Source organism: Zingiber officinale, chromosome 5B (genome assembly GCF_018446385.1).
Source record: "Zingiber officinale cultivar Zhangliang chromosome 5B, Zo_v1.1, whole genome shotgun sequence".
Classification (NCBI taxonomy): Eukaryota; Viridiplantae; Streptophyta; class Magnoliopsida; order Zingiberales; family Zingiberaceae; genus Zingiber; species Zingiber officinale.
The window spans coordinates 97,145,850-97,164,303 of record NC_055995.1 but is presented as its reverse complement, the minus strand read 5'-3'; the positions used below and the strand labels follow the sequence as shown (position 1 = coordinate 97,164,303).

General features: G+C 43.7%; 3 protein-coding genes across 7 annotated transcripts; all 3 read right to left on the bottom strand.

Annotated features, from left to right (window-relative positions):
- Window positions 1-2,724: 2,724 nt before the first annotated feature.
- LOC121985118 lies at window positions 2,725-3,771 on the bottom strand. The gene is made up of 2 exons (XM_042538401.1): window positions 3,472-3,771; window positions 2,725-3,389 (listed from the first exon to the last, which is right to left on the bottom strand). Exons 1-2 carry the CDS (start codon window positions 3,647-3,649, stop codon window positions 3,037-3,039), a joined length of 531 nt encoding a protein of 176 aa, XP_042394335.1. The 5' UTR covers window positions 3,650-3,771; the 3' UTR covers window positions 2,725-3,036.
- A 14-nt stretch (window positions 3,772-3,785) lies between these two features.
- On the bottom strand, window positions 3,786-6,854 carry LOC121985117 (interactor of constitutive active ROPs 4-like). Of its 5 annotated transcripts, none has more exons than XM_042538397.1 (6): window positions 6,427-6,854; window positions 6,281-6,353; window positions 5,738-6,123; window positions 5,231-5,384; window positions 4,978-5,137; window positions 3,786-4,911 (listed from the first exon to the last, which is right to left on the bottom strand). In XM_042538397.1, the coding sequence occupies exons 4-6, from the start codon at window positions 5,242-5,244 to the stop codon at window positions 3,946-3,948; spliced, it is 1,140 nt and encodes a 379-aa protein (XP_042394331.1). In that variant the 5' UTR covers window positions 5,245-5,384; window positions 5,738-6,123; window positions 6,281-6,353; window positions 6,427-6,854; the 3' UTR covers window positions 3,786-3,945. The 5 variants fall into 5 exon arrangements, with proteins under 5 accessions (XP_042394331.1, XP_042394333.1, XP_042394334.1 ...); XM_042538399.1 differs by having other exon boundaries at window positions 5,738-6,094; window positions 6,427-6,847; XM_042538400.1 differs by having other exon boundaries at window positions 5,738-6,069; window positions 6,427-6,847.
- A 9,596-nt stretch (window positions 6,855-16,450) lies between these two features.
- LOC121985116 lies at window positions 16,451-17,193 on the bottom strand. Its single transcript, XM_042538395.1, has one exon. The coding sequence runs from the start codon at window positions 17,035-17,037 to the stop codon at window positions 16,597-16,599; it is 441 nt and encodes a 146-aa protein (XP_042394329.1). The 5' UTR covers window positions 17,038-17,193; the 3' UTR covers window positions 16,451-16,596.
- Window positions 17,194-18,454: the final 1,261 nt, after the last annotated feature.

Genomic DNA, 18,454 nt, shown 5'->3' with positions numbered 1-18,454 from the left:
TTCTAAATCTTTAATTGATTAATGAAAAAAATTCTCAGTAATACGTCGAGTCTTGAACTCTAGATCATTATTAATTAATGAAGAAAAATTTAATAATATATCATAATTGAGTCAGGTTCCTAATTGATACATATGTGAAAATTATTAATAAATTTTAAAATTATTTTTGTGTCAAAAAAATAATATAATATAATTTAATTTTAAATTTCATCAAAATTTAGTTAGTCAATATATATATTCGTATATATTCTTAATAAAATAGTAATTTTTTAATAAAATAAAGTAAATAAAAAAATATACTTTAAGGGAAAATGGATAAAACATAAAAAAGGCCGCTCCAAACTAAATAAATCATGGGCACTTTTGTTAAAAAAAGGCACCCTATTGGATTTTGTATTCTGAAAATACTCTTACTTTCAACTTTATTATGACAATTATAACTAATAATAACCATTGGATAATTATTACAATGTGTAATATTTAATATAATCTAGTGTAATTATAGTAGTTATTTAATAATTTTTATATATTATAATAATTACTATGTAAGCTGTTCGGACTGTTTTGAAATGATTTTAAACTATTTAAAATAATTTTAACTAAATTAATAAAGTATTTAAATAATTTTGACTAAGTTAATGAAGTATTTTGATGTAATAGTTGTATAATTTAGGATTTAAGATTTTAATAAATAGTCGATGATCATGTCCGAAATCGTTAAATTGAAAAGTTGGGAAGTGATGATTTCGTTGATCGAACTCGAACTTCACTCAGCTTTGCAAAATAAACGGTGTCAGTGCGGGGCTAGGGAAGGAATCTCCAGTGTTGACCTCCGACGCTCAAGTCAGTTATCGAAAAATATAGAGAAGCAGAGCAATAGTGGAATTCAATTGTAACACGTACTTCCGCATGTGAAGGACTTCCTTTTTATATAGAGTCCTAGTGGGCACCGTGCAAGCTTCTCGAGGCATGGACACGTTCTCCCAAACGTTCCATGAAAGAGCTTTATCAGGAAAGTAACTCTGACACCATACTTTAATAGGACATATATATCCCTAACGCGACAGTAGAAGCTTCGGTCGTACGATCCGTCTGCCGACCATGCCTCGTGTCAGCGGTACTATCTCCCAAAAAGATGTCTAGAGATACTACAATGGTCCCGTTGCTTGGCCGAGCGAGATAACCGCTCGGCGGGGACTTCGTTGCGCCCCTGGCCAAGTCCCGTTGCTTGGTCGAGCAGGGAGTCCCTCAGCCGGGACTTTGCTACGCCCCTAGCCAGGTCCCGTACAACATCTTACCACTCCGCATCGTGCGTCGAGCATCGAGCGTCGGCTGTCTTACGTATCCTTCCGAGCTTGAGTTAGGGCTTGACCGACCCAACCGACCATCGTAATTATTCTCCGTTCAGCCTTTTGACATAAAGACGTTAATCGTCTTTACTTTGACCTCTACCCAGCAGTTGACTTCATGTCAAATAGACTTTCTTCCATCGTCGCATCAGTTGATTTTTCATATTGTAACAACTATCAAATAGATTTTACATACAGTATCAATTATCGAGTAACTTTTATACATTACCAATAAATCCTAGATCTTAAAATCTTGAACTATAAATCCTAAACTCTTACTTGATTTTTCATATTGTAATAGTTATATACACTATAGCACCTGCCAATTAACTTCTATACATTGTCATTAAATCTTAAATTTTAAAAATTTGAACTCTAAATTTAAACTCCGAATACTAAAAATTATGATATCAAATTATTTTTTACCAACTTATCAAAATTATTTAAAATTTATCAAAATTATTTTAAAACAATTGTAATGATTATTTAGTAATTTCTATATGACTAGCTATTATAATAAATAAGTATGAAAGATTGAAAGTGATGAACAGAGCCGAATCTCGGAAGTGAAGGGAGAAAAACGCATTATTCCTAGTGGGAATTAGTAGGAGTACTGGACCGAGCGCTTTACCTATTACCATATATAAAAGTAGCAAATAATATTATAATAACTACTGATAATTACTATAAGCAGGTGGTAATCCATAATGAAAATATTTATCTTAATTTTATCTAATTCGAATCTTATATAAATATAATAATAATATCTCATATGTTCCATTGAACGGCCCTGAGGAGATAATACTTGCTATAACAAGATTAGATAAATGATATTTTAGAAATGAAATATTTGATGAACAAGGAATGAGAAATTTAAGCATGGAGTGATAATTATTATATAAAATAAGAGATAAAAAATTTCATAATACTAAGGCTCTGTTTTCTTGGGAGAGTGGAAAGTAAAATTAAGGAAAAGTTTTCACGGTAAAAAAGTTTCCATCGTTTACTTCATTAAAATTTTTCGAAGGAAAAGTAACGCAATCCATCAGCGGATAATTTTGGAACCAAAATCGATCACCTCAAAATCGGACGGAAAGCAGCGGATGGAAAAAAAATGACGCATGCACCCCTTTTGCATTCACAAAATTACATCATATACCAAAAAAAATGACGCATGTAACCTTTTTAACTCACAAAATTACACTATGTACTAAAAAAATGACGCATGCACCCTTTTTTATTTACAAAATTACATCATAAGTATTCACCTTCCTCTATCAAGGTAAACAAGTGTACAAAGAAAAAGATTTTTTCACCCTTTTTTTTCTCTTCCTCCAAAGATAATTTTCTATTATTGATTCATTTTCTTTTCTCATCCACATTCTCTCTAGAATAAACATAGCATAAGAGTTTCACATTCAGTAAAAAGGGACGACCGATGCCGGCCCGGGGTTGGATCCGCCCCTGGCCATGGACGACTTCGTAAATTTTTTTTATTTTTTATTTGTTTAAGGACATTCTTTCAATTTTGTAAAAAGAAAAATTTGTTCTTTTAACAGGTAGTAAAAACCAAGGGCAGTTATTTTTTTTATTTTTATTTAAGGTGCAAATTAACAAATATCTCCTTTACTTTTTCCTTATGACATATCGGAACTTGTTCTTCTACTTTTGATCTGTAACAAGTACATCAAGGGAAGAGCTGCACGTATCCAGTTGCCACGGCTGCGGCGAGGATGGCCAACGGCGGAAGAAGAACAAACGCGCCGACTGTCGCGAAGAACGCCGAGTCGTTCCTCTGCCCCACTTCATTTAGATACGCCTGCCGCTTGATGTTTCTCCTCTGCGACACCGTCAAAGAACTGAGGCTCGCTTTCAGCTTCTTCCCCAGCGGGAGCGTGAACTCGCCGCCTCTGCCTCCTACTGCTTCACTCAGCTGCTCACGGACGGTCCGCCTCAGACCTCCATCGACCCCTTCGTAACCTTCTGAAGTGGGAGATGCCAGCTGCTGCAGGAGATCCAGTTGATTTCTCGCCGATGAGCCTCTCATGAAATCGAGCACAGAATCAAGTTTCAGCTCCATCACAAATAAACACAAACAAGAAATAAGAAGATTACTCATTACTGGTTTCCTCCGTGACGCTTTCTGATCGCGAAGCTCTGCGAGGAGAGGCGTGTTTCTCCGAGCCTGTGGACATGACGACGACGCTATGGTTCTTGATGGGGAGTCTCTGGTCTAGAGCTTGAATCCATGGAGGAGGAGGGGAGAGAGAGGAGGAGGGAGGAGGGAGTTTGCAGGCCATGGATGTGCTCACTGAGAGCTCCTACATGTTTCTGGAGCATTAGTTAAGCTACGCCAGCCACAAAAGGAGGAAGGAACCCAACACCACACGTTGGCCACAAGTCACTGTGGTTCTCATAAATTCAACGGCAAAACAATATCAAAATCCCATGAAATTTCTTCATAATTATGCTATAGTAAACACAATATCAAGATCCCGTCTCTCTCAATACAAACGACATGACAGTGCAAGATCTAAAGAGTAACAAAACAACACGACAGAGAAACAGAGTAGGGAGATGGTGAACGTCTATGACCTCAATTTTGCTGGTTTTTCTTCCAAAGAAGGTTCCCGAAGAGCCGCGCACCGGCGCTCTTCCTCGTTACTCCTCCGCCGTTGTCATTCTCTTCCATGGCTCCGGCGATCACCCCGAGGTGTTTGTCCATCGACATGCAACGCTCAACTAACCTTTTGTCACCCGTCTCCGCACTTGCCTCGTTTCCGGTGGCTAATACCTCAGCCGCTGCCTCTGCGGCCTTCCGCCATTGATCCATTTGCACCTTCGTTCGCTTCAGTTCCATCTCCAGTGATGTATTTTCGCCTTCTGCCGCCTCCAATTGCGAGTTCAGTTGCTGCTCTTTGGTCTTACTCTGTTTCAGTTCTTCCTCCATTGAATTCAGTTGAGCCATGAGCTGCTCTTGCGTTGTTTGAGCAGATTCTGCAAGCTTCTTAGCTTGTTCCTCTGCTTTAATCTTAAAGATCATGTTTTCTTCCAGTCGAATTGCTAATTCCTTCTCCTTCGCCAAAAGTTTGGATTTTAGAATACGTACTTCCTTCTCCTCTTCGTCTTTTTCTGCAACAGAAGAAGAAGCCTCTTCCCTCTCAGTTTTCTCAATCATTCCCTTTGTCTCCTCCCCTTCCCCCTCCATCACCTCCTTTTCTTCTTTCCTCTCCTCGCCGTCGACTTCATCCACCACGGGGAGGGGCCCTACCGGCACTACGACTTCGAAGACATCCATCGTCGCCGGAGAAGTGACGCTGTGCCCCTTGTCATTTTGTCGAGCATCTCCCGAGCGAGAATCCCTAGCCAGAGGAGGCGTCACCCCTGCCCCTTTCGCGTCTACGGAAGCTGCTGGGAGCCGCTTCTTGGCCTTCGCGAGAGCTTTCTCCGTTTCGACCTCGGCGGCCTCCGCCGAGGCCAGGCGATCTTTTAGCTTCTTGAGCTCCGCCTGGGCCTTGCTCAGCTTCGTCTCAAGTTCCACCACGCTCGTGCCCCACTTCCTCTGTCGAATAGAACACATCAACCACAGAACTGAAAACGAAGAACATCATTCGCCCATCTCAATTACCTCATGCGAGACGATGCGAGAGGACACCTTGTAACTGCGATCGGCGACGGCCGCGGCGTCATCAAGGTGGTGACTCACGGTGTTCGCCTCGGCAAAACCGATGCTCCGCAGGTGCAGCGGCGCGCGCGGCAATGACCGCTGAGGCCGCTCGTCCGACCCTCTGCTTCCCAACAAAACGCCGCGCTACTCACTCGGTATCCATTACAGAAGAAACAGAGCGCAAGCAAACAAACTATTCGACGAAAGTCCTTACCTCGACCTTGACATTGCACTGCTCTGCTTTTGAATGCTCAAGCTCCTTCTGCAAGGCTTCGCCTTCCCCTCACATGCACACGTTCCAAAGATCTACTTCAACTTCCAAACCTCACGGTAGAAGATTTGGCGTTGAAAACGAACACTGCACAGCACTGTAACAGCAAACATAAAATTAGTAAGTTTTTGGCTACCACAGTGGTGGATCCATGGCAAGGCAAAGTCAAACAGTGGAAATTTGCATCTGGAATTAGGATTGAAGAGTTTGGAAATTGCATGTGGATGTCAGAGATGAAGATGATGGAATTGTCCTAGTTAATAAGTCATGCATAAGCTGGAGACAACTATATATGGGAACTCTTTCAAGCGAAGAACTATGCATTCATACACACTGACATAAAATCAAACACTTCGACCATGAATCTTTTTTTTTTTTAAAAAAAAAAAGGTAATTGAATAGCAGACACCAGATTTCTCAAAGAAGCAAACAGAAAGCTTTGATTATCACCTCTATAGAGCATGAGCCTTAAGACAAGACTTCTCTTCAGCAGAAAGAAGGTGAGAAGTAAGCCATGGATTAAGGAACAGGGAAGCTTTGTTTATGACAGTAAACCAAGTGGCGTTTAGAGCATTGGAGATGACGAGGAGCAGCTCAAAGTGGGCACCCGTCCCTATGTCTCTTTTTGGTCCTTGTTTTGAAGTCGTTGGATGGTTGCCTCCTTTTTGCAGGTTACTTAGCTCTGCCTCTTTGCTTTATCTTCCAAAGCTGAGCCAGTTTGACAGCATTTGGCCATGAAGGATGGGCCATTGCAGGCAGGCAGCTCTGCTTTCTTTTCAGCTCTATCATAAGACCAGTGCACGCTCACTGTGAAACTCTCTCACAATTATCTTCATCTAACAGAATATAATTTTTTTAAAAAAAAAAAAAAATCGTATAATCAAATGAATAGGCCATGAATGATACCAGCTACCATACATTTATCCTTGGTCCCAACAAACTGATTTCACCAAGTATTATGCAGAATTACATAAGAACAAAACCAATACATACCTTTGTGCTTGAGAACAAGTGATATGGAGTTCATGTAAATTCATGCTCCATAACTTGGAACTGCAGAAACAGTCTGCAAGGACCAGTAAATGAACGGATCAAATGTCGAATCTCATGGACATTCAGTCGAACGGGTTGAGGGCGACCTCGTGACGACGACGAAGATGCTACGTTGCCGTGGGCGAGAGGGAGGAGCGACGGTGACGGGAGATCCGCGAGAGCCAACGAACGAGAGTAGGTGGCTGATGTCCTTCATGTCGAAGAGGAAGTAGATGGAACAGATCATCAAAATTTGATTTTTCTTCTCTTCTCCTGCATGGCATCCGCTTATCAATGCATACCAATCTATCCTTTTCTCACGAGATTTTTCCTCAGGAGCCTTAAAAATTCTTCATAGTTCATTCGAAGAAGAACATGATTCCGTATGAAAGGTGCAATGGACATGGCAGACAAAGCATGTGAAGGTGAGAGACATTGCATGTGAGCAATAGATATCCCATCCTTCTCTAAGTATTGCAACCTGCTAACTAACTGAAGCAGTAACTCAGTCTCCAACTAATGAAAATAGAAAATTGGTATGAAGTAGAAGAAAGAGTGGTTTCTTTGAAGGTCAGCAGGATGATTTACGTGGTTCATCTCGAAGCAGGCAAGTCACTATGTCGAGTCACTTAAAAAAGATTGAGCCAAGCAGTTGCTTGCCAAGTTCGAACCCGAGTGGATTGCGGGACCGGGTCCTCTGGACCCTTTGAAAGAGGTTCGCCTTTTGAGAAGAAGCGGAATAGCTTGTTGCCACTCTTCTCTCCGTAATTAAGCCAACAACTAAAGGAGGATTATTCTATGCTATCTTAATTATATGTTATTCTCTTCTCTATGGTTTTTGAGAAAAAATCCCCAAGGCATTTGAAAGAGAAATAAATTGCAGTGATCAAGCGATATTTTTTTAGATGAGAGAAATTTTATTCTCTAAACAATTATGTCCCCTGAGATTTGATCCTTACTCCTTTGTGATACTCTATTATCGCGGAGTACTAATTTAACTATGCTCGTGACCTGAGTACCAATTTAACTATGCTTGTGAGGCACTTCAGCTCCTGCTCCTTTCTAATCTTCTCCTTGTGAGCGCAGATTATCAATTTTTCAGAGGCCATCCTAACCTCAATCTGACAATCCACCTCTAGTATTGATTCATCATCCTAATCTCAACTCTCCGCCCATTACCATTGCTCGATCTCAAATGGATCACTTATATTTTTTTTTAGATTTCAGCTAAGGTTTATCGATATATCCATCACAACTTTATATATACTTTTAAATCTATAGACTTTAATTCCCATTCTAACTCCTATTAACATTATGTCCATTTTTTTTAAAATTTTTTTTTAAAGATATTCATTAATTCTAGAGGGAGCATCCACCATCCAATTAAATTGAGAAATAGTCAGCATTCTCGAGTAAAAAATTCCTTACAATGGTCATAGCCGAGTTTCAAATATTAGATATCTAGTCTATTATTAGAGGATCTGATCATGACACATGACCCTAGAATAATATTATATCTATTGTTAAAAAAATAATTAATTAAGTTGGGTAACGTCAAGCTTGGGTGATCGGCTCGATTTCACAAAAGTTTCCATCAGTCACCAAGGTAAATCAGGAAGAACTAACGACGGGCGGCTCAAAAGCCCAACATCCCTTAATTGCAAGCCCTAGTTGGAGGAAAAAGCTCTACAAATATATTGATACGGTACATAAAGATGGGGTCTGATAAGACCAGACAGTCAGAAGTCAAGGGAACGTGGTAGTCAAAAGTCAAGGGGGCGCGGCAGCTAAAAGTCAAAGGGACGTGACAATCAGAAATCAAGGGAACGTGACAGTTAGAAGTCAAGGGAGCGTAGCGGTCAACAGTTAGGGAAGAGAAGGAGGTAGACTGCTTGACGTCATCAGCCGCATAATTCCCGGTTGGGTATTGACATGTCAGGATCCTAGGTCAGAGACGGGAGGCATAGCCTGAAGTAAGGTCTGACCTTCCTCGATCGGTCTGGTTCCCTCAACCCGATCTGCATAGATAGGCCTGGTACTTTCAGTAAGACAACTCCCGGTCGACCTTCCAGTGCTCCAAGAGTGAAGGAGGGAACCCGATTCACAGCTTGTCTCCCTTATCAAGACTCGGGCCAGGTGCTATCTCGTAACAGTCATCCCGATTTGTCCACAGCTAAGCCCGAGAACGATACAGAGGTCACTAGGCGACAACAATGTCAGAGAATCGTAACCGCCTGTCAGAGAATTGCTGCCATATGTTAGGAAATATTCCAAGGGTCTACTGCTATCCGCGAATGAAACCTTCTTTTACTCCATAGAAGGGTACCACGCGTCCTCCATCACTCGACAGCCCCTGACACCCGACATTCTCTGGCATCGGTCAGGCTCCAGAGGTACGTACGGTCATATAAAATGGGAGGTCCTCTCACTTAAGAAGGTACGCTCTCTCGGACATTCGCACTTGTCTTCTACAGTTCTTTTTCCTTTGTACACTGTTCTTCTGGGGAAAAGTACCTGACTTGAGCGTCGAAGGGCCTGCGCCGAGGATTTTTTTCCTGGTTTCTGGTCTCTAACATTTTGTGTGCTTGTCTAAGTGTGAGCAGAGCCTAAGTACCATCGGCTTAGTTATCGCCGCCCGTCAATCCCATTGGGGGGGGGGGGTCTGGTTCCCAGGCACATACGCTGGGATATCCAAGTCGTCTTTCCGTCAACACCAGTGACATCTCAGCCGACCTTCGTCTTACTCAGATTCCGGACAGGATCAATTTGGCGTCCTTTGTGGAAATCTTCTCCACCTGTTCTGGAATGTGAAGATGGACGACGTCGGAAGGTTCTCTGCCATTATCACAGTCCCGGAGGATCTTGACGAACATATTATCTTCTCCCCTCGCTCCAAAGTCATTCGGGAGTCAAGGGTTTGACTTGGAGCTTTAGTTGGCCGACAGGATAGTCTTTCTATTATATTTTTTCCCCGACTCCACGGGTATTCGGAAGTCGAGGGATCAAGATAGATCCTCAGCCGATTGACACGACTTCTTAATCAAGTACGTTACGGGCTCTGCTCCCTTTTTACGGTCACAGGATCTGCTATAGCTCCCTGATAAGAGAGTAAGATCCTAGTTCCTTGATCAAAGACTAGGGCCTTAGATCTTTGATCGGACACTAGGGGCACAACTCCCCGATCAGACATTAGGGGCACAGGTCCCCGACCAAACATTAGGGCACAACTCCCCGATCAGAGACTTACAGTACAACTTCCCGATTAGGATATAGGGGCTTTGCTTTTTGATTAAGGCTAGGGGCCTTACTCTCCGATCATGGACTTGGGGCCTAGCTCCTCGATCAGATGTGTTATAGGCTCTGCACCCTTCACCATGGGGCTCTGCATCCTCTTATTGTTATATGTTTTGCACCCTTCACCATGGGGATCTGCATCCTCTTACTGCTATAGGCGTTGCACTCTATTACTACTATATGCTCTACATCCTCCACCTGTTTTGCATCCTCTTACGTTTACAGGCTCTTCTCCCTTCGCCCACGGTGCTCTGCTTCCTTCTATTGCTACGGACTCTACTCTCTTATATTGCTATGAATTTCATTCCCTTTGACAGTCAGGGCTGAGATTATTCTCTCCCTATCTAGTCAGGGCTCAGATTATTCTCTCCCTAACTCCGCAAACATTTTAGAGTCGAGGGATCAAGTCGGACCTTCAGCGGGGCGCCACCACTTCGCGATAAGGTATGATAAAGGCTCTGCTCCCTCATATTACTATGGGTTCCGCTTCTATTAACTTTAGGGCTTCACATCCCCCGTTCGGGGTTGAGCTATCACCACCGATCTCGGACAGGACTATCGCCACTGGTCTCTCACTAGTGTATCGCCACCGGTCTCGGATCTAAGTATCGCTAATGACCTCTAGGTCAGATCTCAGACTCTCGCCCCAGTGAGAGTTATAAGTGAGCAAGCTCTCATGCCTCCAAACTCTCTCACACCAGCGTGAGTTATAAGTGAACATGCTCTCATAACCAACGACCTCTCGGTTTGGCTCTAGACTCTCGCCCCCAACGCGAGTTATAAACGAGCATGCTCTCGCGACCAATGACCTCTTGGTTTGGTTTCAGACTCTCGCCCCAGCGCGAGTTATAAGCGAGCATGCTCTCGTGACCAACGACCTCCCGGTTAGGCTCCAGACTCTCACCCTAGCGCGAGTTATAAATGAGCATGCTCTCACGCCTCCAAACTCTCGCCCCAACGCGAGTTATAAATGAGCATGCTCTCACGCCCAACAACCTCTCGGTCGGGATTCCAGACTCTCGTCCTAGCGCGAGTTATAAGTGGGCATCATCAGGGCATGCTCTCACATCTCCAAACTCTCACCCCTGCGCGAGTTATAAACGAGCATGCTCTCGCGACCAACGACCTCCCAGTCGAGCTCCAGACTCTCGTCCTAGCGCGAGTTATAAGTGAGCATGCTCTCATGCCTCTAGACTCTTGCCCCAGTGCTAGTTATAAGTGAGCATGCTCTCATGCCCAATGACCTCTCAGTCGGGATTTCAGACTCTCACCCTGGATGAGTTATAAATGAGCATGCTCTCACGCCTAACGACCTCTCAGCCGGAATTCCAGACTCTCGTCCTAGGGTGAGTTATAAGTGAGCATGCTCTCACGACCAACGACCTCCCGGTCAGGCTCTCACGATCAATTACTAGTCGGACGAGTTACTCCCTAGTCAGGGACTCACTTTACTCTCCGCTCTGCCCGTTACTCATTACTCTCACCTTACTCGCCGCTCTGCCCGACACTTACTGCTCTCACCTTACACGTCACTCTGCCCGACTCTTATTGCTCACGTCTCACTCACCACTCTACCCAACACTCACTATTCTCGCCTCACTCGTCGCTTTGTCTGGCATTCATCGTTTGTGGCTCACTCGCTGCTCTGCCCGACACTCACCGTTTGCGTCTCACTCACTGCTCTGTCGAACACTTGTCGCTCAGTCTGCACTCGTTCCACTCACCTCTAGGCTCACGGGCTTCATGCCCACTTATCTCATGATCTTCGCACTCGCTCGGATCTCTGGCTTTGCCCCCTCTTGCATTCGCCTTCGATGGGCTTCACGCTCGCTTGGTGCATCGACGTTGTGCTTTTCAATCTCTTGGAATCCGCTCCCCCTCGGCTCACCAACTCCACGCTTTATCGATTGAAGGGCTCTGCTCCTGTTTGCCTTCGATCTCACGCGCTCCACGCCCGCTCCATTCACAGGATTCGCTCCCGCAAAGCTCATGGTTTCGCTCTCATTCGCCATCGACCTCTAGGTTCCGCTCGACATTGTCTCTGTTGCTCGGTCGTCACTTTCTCAGTCGCGTGCTCGGCTCTACTTATCCATCCTCCGTCTACCTGCTCGACATTATCTCGGTCGCCTGTTCGACATTTTTTCGATTACCTGGTCGGCATTTTCTCGGGCGCGCGCTTCGGACTACTCTCCCATCATCTTTCCACCGGCTCGGTGTTCTCCCGATTGCTCGGTTGACATTTTCTCGATCGCGGTTTATTATTGCTCGATCGACATTTTCTCGGTTGCGCACTTTGGACCGCTCTCTCGTCATCTTTCCACTCGCTCGGTGTTCTCCCGATTGTTCGATTGACATTTTCTCGGTCGCGGTTTACTGTCGCTCAGTCGATATTTTCTTGGTCGCACACTCAACACCGCTTGCCCATCGTCTTACCACCCGCTCGGTGTTCTCCCGATTGCTCGGTGGACACTTCCTTGGTCGCGCACTGGACACCGCTCACCCATCATCTTTCCTCCCGCTCGACATTCTCTCGAGCGCTCGTCAACTTTCCAGACTCTCACCTGAGAGCGTGTTATAAGCAAGTATGGCTCTCGTGGCCAACGACCTCTCGGTCGGGCACAATGATTAGTTGATCGGGTTCTCTCCCTGATCAGGTGCTGGTCTCACTTGTCGCTCTATTCAACGCTTGTCACCTGATTGATATTCACCTTATTCATCGCTCACACCTAATTCATCGCTATGTCCGACGCTCATCGTTCGCGTCTCGTTCATCGCTCACGTATCATTCGCCGCTCTGCCCGGAGCTCGTCACTCGCATCTCACTCGTCACTCTGCCTCGCATTCACTGCTCGGTCGACACTCATTTTGCTTCTTGCTTGGCATTTACTTAATCGCCCAACCGCTCTGATCAGCATCATCTAACTGTCTGCTCAATATCGCTTGGTCTCCTGAACGATATTCAATCGATCGCTTGCTCGGCATATGCTCGGCCCAACGATCTGGCTCTGCATGAAGGAGCGATTCGATTTTATGTTAGGCTTGGTCTAGTCAGTCGGACTTGCGCTTAATTCGACTAGACTTGAAGGGGAGACTTGTGATATGAATATAGCTTAGAGACTTAGGGGGAATTAGAAGAAAAGTGAGGGGCATTTGGATCATTCTACTATTAGGGCATTAAGAGGAGGAAGAGGCACTGGGGCAAGGGGGGCTTCATGGGTTGGCTTTTTCGCCGCCGCCATGAACCAGGAGAGGGGTTTCTTCTCCCTCCCTCGCCGCCACCCTCGAGTGACGGCCACCGGTGACAACCACCTCCGAGCCACCTCCTTCCTTCCCCATGCCAATGATGTTGGACTCACGCCTCCATCGCTACCAAGCACGCACGGTCGTCTCCCCTTCTTCACGTCGATGCCTTCGCAAGCAGCCCCTTTCTTTCTTCCTCTCCACACTGGTGTCTTCACGCCGTCTCCCTTGGTGCCTCCGACCTTCTCCACGTCAACACCGCACAGAAACATCGTCGTCGTCTGACCCACACCGACGCACACCTCTGTCGCCTCGCCGCCTCCTCAGCCGAGGAGGCTACCATCGAGCAGCCTCATCTTCTCCCTGTCCATGCGCCACAGCCTCACTCACCGGCAGTCGCCAGGTATAGCGCCCATGCATGCCGACGCCTCTTTCGACTCCTCACGCCACCGTTGTCATGCTGCCACCTTAGCTGGACACCGCTTGCGTTTCTCTATTCGTCGTTGGTAAGACCGATCACGCCAATGTAAGATCAGCCTCAGGCTACATTTGATTCCCATCATCGCAGTCGCACACCGAGCCGCTGTCGTCCACCATTATCGTAGACGACCTCTGATCCGCACCGTCATACATTTTTGACACCGATCCGATATCTAATCCACATTGACGTATGTTTTTGGCACTGATTTAGCCTTCGGACCGCTGTTGTGTTCCAGCCATCAAGCCATTGTTGTGTTCCGAGCTTCGAGCAGCAGTTGTATTTCGGACTGTGTGCTTTGTGTCTAGCCTTCTTGTTGTTGTTATTTCCCGGTCTACGTGCCAAGATCTTATTCTAGTATGCGCACCGATGCCCTATCCCGATATGTGTGCCAATGTCCTATCTCGGCTTACGTGTCGAAGTCATATCCCGATCTACGTGCCGATGTCATATCACGACCTGTGTCTCACTGCTAGGACTTGTCCTACATGTCGTCTTCCGAATTCAGGTCCTGATCGACTGGTGTCGTCTGATCCAGCACTGCATCCTGCTCACGGTCATTTACTCTTTCGGGCCGTGACAACTCGAGTAGCATCCCGACCAGCTCACCGATCCACCTGAGGGCGCTCCTTGAGCCAGGGTACGTTATCCATTCATGTTCTATACACACTTCATTATTATACATCTTACTCTGCTACTTACATATTCGTTGGATCTGCCTCGAGCATTGGGGTACCAGAGATTGACGCGAATCGGTCGCTGGCTGTAAGTAGCGTTGACCAGAGGACTTCTGACGACTTGGTCAACATAGAAGACATCTCAGCATACCCCCCTCCGGGACGTCGCGATTCAGTCAACATTCCATCCACTTCACCCCGCGGTCCATCTGACTCAGATTCGGGATATGTTCATATATCCTAACTGAGAATCGAACCTTGAGTATTTAGAAGATAACTCAGCGCTCCACCATAGCCCGGGGTTCATTGTTGGTTTACTAATGTGGTGGATTTAAAAGTCAACTCAAAAAGTATAATTTATATCACTATAACAAGTCAACTAATAAAAGAAAAAAATAATAAATTATGGCTAGTGCAACCTAGCCAATATTCATATAATAATCTTCCCTCACAATATTATTTTAGGATTACATTGAGCTCTAGCCCAACTAATTTTTATGTAGAAACTATTCCTGGTAATATTATTTTAGGTCAATATTAGAATAAGTCCTGCATAAATATCAAATGATGGAGAAATTAAACTAAAATTTATATCAAGATGAGTGATGGAGAAATTAAACTAAGATTTAGTCCCGGTGACAAGTGATGAGTGTGACTGCGCCATCCTAACAAATAACAATTTAGATCATAAAGTACAAAAGAGGAGAACACCCATCAGGGAGATTTTCTTCGTAGAAAAGGAGAACTTGGTCAAAATATAAATGAAAGAATTACTTTTGATATTATTGTCTATTTTCTTAATATGGAACCATCACATCAACGACCCTTAGTCGGTTCCATTAATACGGAGAGAGGTAAATATTATTGTCCATTTCCTTGTTAATATTCATCGTTGATAATAATTTTGATAAAAAATAATATTACACTAATTTTATCATCATTTATATATGATTCTTTATTTTAATCCTCGAGAAAATTAGATTTCACCCTTTTCTCAAAATTTCAATCTATTTTTCATTTTAACCCTAGAAATTTTAAAATTAATTTCTCTAGCCCTTACAAGTATGAGTTTAGATTCGTACATATTGTTGCAGCAAAAGTATAATAGTGACTCTACAGGATTGTCCACACTTTCTTAAAAAATGTAAATCATAGATGATCCTATTCGAAGGTGGAGAAGATGGTAGATTCTGATGTTGACTGGAAGAAGACTTTACGATGGCTCTTATGCTGACCAGAAGAAGACTCCTTGTTGTCCTGTAAAATCGGGAGTGTTAGTGCCGGACTGGGAAGGAGTTCCCGGCGTTGACCCTCCGATACTTAAGTCAGTTCTATGCTAAGTGGAGAAGAACATTAGTAATGAACAGTAACTAGAGCGTGTAGAATAACAAGATATCACGTACCTTCGTCTATGGATAGAAACCCCTTTTTATAGTGTCACTGTAGCGTCTGTGCACGCATCTCAAAACATATGCATATCTTTCAAAAGCATCATAGGAAAAGACAAGTAAAAAAGTGTCTCTAACACATTTTTTAAAATAAGCGCACAAATCTTTGATGCGATAAGTTAGAAACTTCTAAAGTACGATATGCATGCTGGACATGCTCTGTTGTTGACGACATAACTTCTAAAAGGGTATGGTGAGATATACAATTATACATGTGGGTCCCGTTATAGGCCTACCGGAGTTTGCTCAGCTGGGACATCACGAGTGGCGGCTCCAGGAATTCAAGTATGGAGGGACGATTTTTTTCACGGAACAAGGATTGGTATCTTCCATCTCCACTTGTGGAACCCCATAATACTAGGGGTTCCACTGCCAACAAAAGTGGGGGGTGCCCCCCCGGATCAGAGTAAGGCTACTAACTTGCCCTTCACTTGGCTTTCTGATTGTCAGAGGGCTACTTATCGTCGACCAGACATAAGGTCTGCTCGGCAGGAATGATGGACTGGGGAGCTTACTATTTGTCTCTTAACTCCAGCGGCAAATTTACAGAGGGCGCCCATTTGGACGGTCACGTCCAACCGGCATTGAGGACGAGTTCGGCCAAACTTGCCTGATCTGTAGTCATGGGTTTTTGACCATTTAACTTTGACCTCCACGTCAACGGATCTTTAATGCTTTGATTAACTTTTGGTGGGGCTCATGTTTACCCTAGTATCAACGGGGATATTTATCTTAATATAACAATTCTTTGAATGACGTAAATCAAATAATTAGTGTAATATTTTATACCAATTAAGAATTAACTCTAAATTTAGTGGAATAATTATTTATACAAATATTAACTATGTAGATTAATATCCATTGTGATGCATGAGAGAAGTGAAATTATTTGAATTTCAATTTCAAACTTTGAGAGAGAAAAAATTAAAATTTTGAAATTAAATTTCCAGAGAGAGAGTTGAAGTGAAATTTTCTCGGATCGAAGGGAAGAAGATTAAAGAAGGAGAAAAACCCTTAATAAATTTATCAACTAGGTGAGAAATAGAAATGCTTAATTTGTACAAAATCTTAAGCGGCCGGAGAATGATTAGAGGCGGCATCCCTATTTAAGGAAACGGAAAACGCCTCGCGAAAAAAGCCCTAATTAAATTCGATCGTTGAGATCTCGACGATGCTCTCCAAATGCGGCCGCCACGCCCCGACCCTACCGCCTCGCCGGCTCCGGTGATCCCTGCTCAACTGCTCCGGCGCGCTCTTCCCTCCGCCGTCCTTCTCCCCGCCCCAGCCGTTCGCGCTCTTGCTCTTCGCCGGCGCGTGGGCGCGAGGCAGCGGCGCGGCCTTGTGGGAGCCGACGGGGACGAGGAAGTAGATCCGGCCTCGGTGCAGGCGGGCGTGGGGCGGGAGCAGCGCGGCGGGCGGGTGGTGGAGGACGGCGTGGTTCGGGTGCGTGAGCATGACGTCGGCGGCGGTGACCGGGGCGGCGATCTCGTCGACGCGGCCGCTGGGGTGGACGACGCGGACGACGTCGAGGGTGCCGCATGGCAGGAAACAAGATAAGAAACACCTGATTCCGTTCTTCATTTCCCCCCTTTTTTCTAAAATTCTATTTAATTTATTTTCACTCCTTTTTTTAAAACAAAAATTGCGGTGGAGTGGAATGAAATGGAGGGGAAGAGAAGGGAGAAGAAGCCTTTGTTTACTTATTGACTTGATATGTTTGCAAATAAGAGAGGAAGAGGCCAATTTAAAGGGGTGGGTGGTAAGAACTATAGAGTGGCAATGCTTCAAAATGTTATATGAAAATAGATTATTTTGAAAACATAATAGGAGTTTGTTTGTTTACAGATAAAATTAATTTTCTCAAAAGATAAAACTTTTTTTTTTGTTTGGTGTGGAATGGAATGGGGGTCAGCTTTTAGTGTAAGAGTTGATGCCATTATCATGTCCTTTTCTCATCTTTTGGTATGAGAGAGACAAAGGAGGTGAGGGAAAGGGAGATAAAGTTGGTTGATGTGGGTGGAAGTCTGTGTTTGTTTGATTGGCTCTCAGTGCACACATGATTTCATAGTAAGGCTGACTCACTTCCCCACACATTTTATTGTGCAGAGTGGGGCCTCAATATGGCACCAATGATTGAGAGAGGTAACTAATTAGCCTTAACCATGTGAATTGACCTTCTTCGTTTTGTTAACAAGATCACCTAATTGCTCATTCAGTCATTTGCATGGTAATCCAATTCTTATGGATCAGATATCAAAATGTTTGAGATAGCTCTTTTTTTGTGTGAGTGATAGTGCACAAGTTGATAATTGGGGAGTACCTATGAGGAGGATGAATGAATGTGATGATGGTGCACAGTACAGTTTCATCTTTATAAGATGTCCTATCCTATGAAGAATATATGCAAAGGGATATTTGGTCATATATGCACTCATCATGGTTTTTCTTATGCCGTTTTTGTCAAAATTGATCAATAAATCACTTATCCCAAGCCAATTTACCTAATGAATCACTGTGTGTGAGATTAGTGAATGTAGAGCATTTTATCTTTAACTCATTTTCTTATTATATAGACATTAACATACTATCATTTTTCTTATATATCTCATCATAAATTCATGATTTATACATATAATTGAATAAAGATAGATTTAGAGTTTAGGCATAGAGATACAAGGGATGAGACTGATGGAGAGATCTCTAGATTGTCTTCTTCTAATTATCATGTAGAAGATGAAACTGAAGTTGGCAGTTGGCTGACTATGTTCATTTTCTCTCCTATATATATTATATATGTACTATTGTATATGAAAAATATTGTTAGGAAAAAAGTCATGATATTGACAAGGATATTGAGTGGATTGTCTATGTTCATTGTCTTTTAGTATATTATATAATTTTATATAAGAAAATATTGCTAGGAGCAAAATAGTTATGTTTCTAAATCAATCAAATTAATTACATTTGTGACCAAAATGGTGTCTAAGTTTTATTTTTG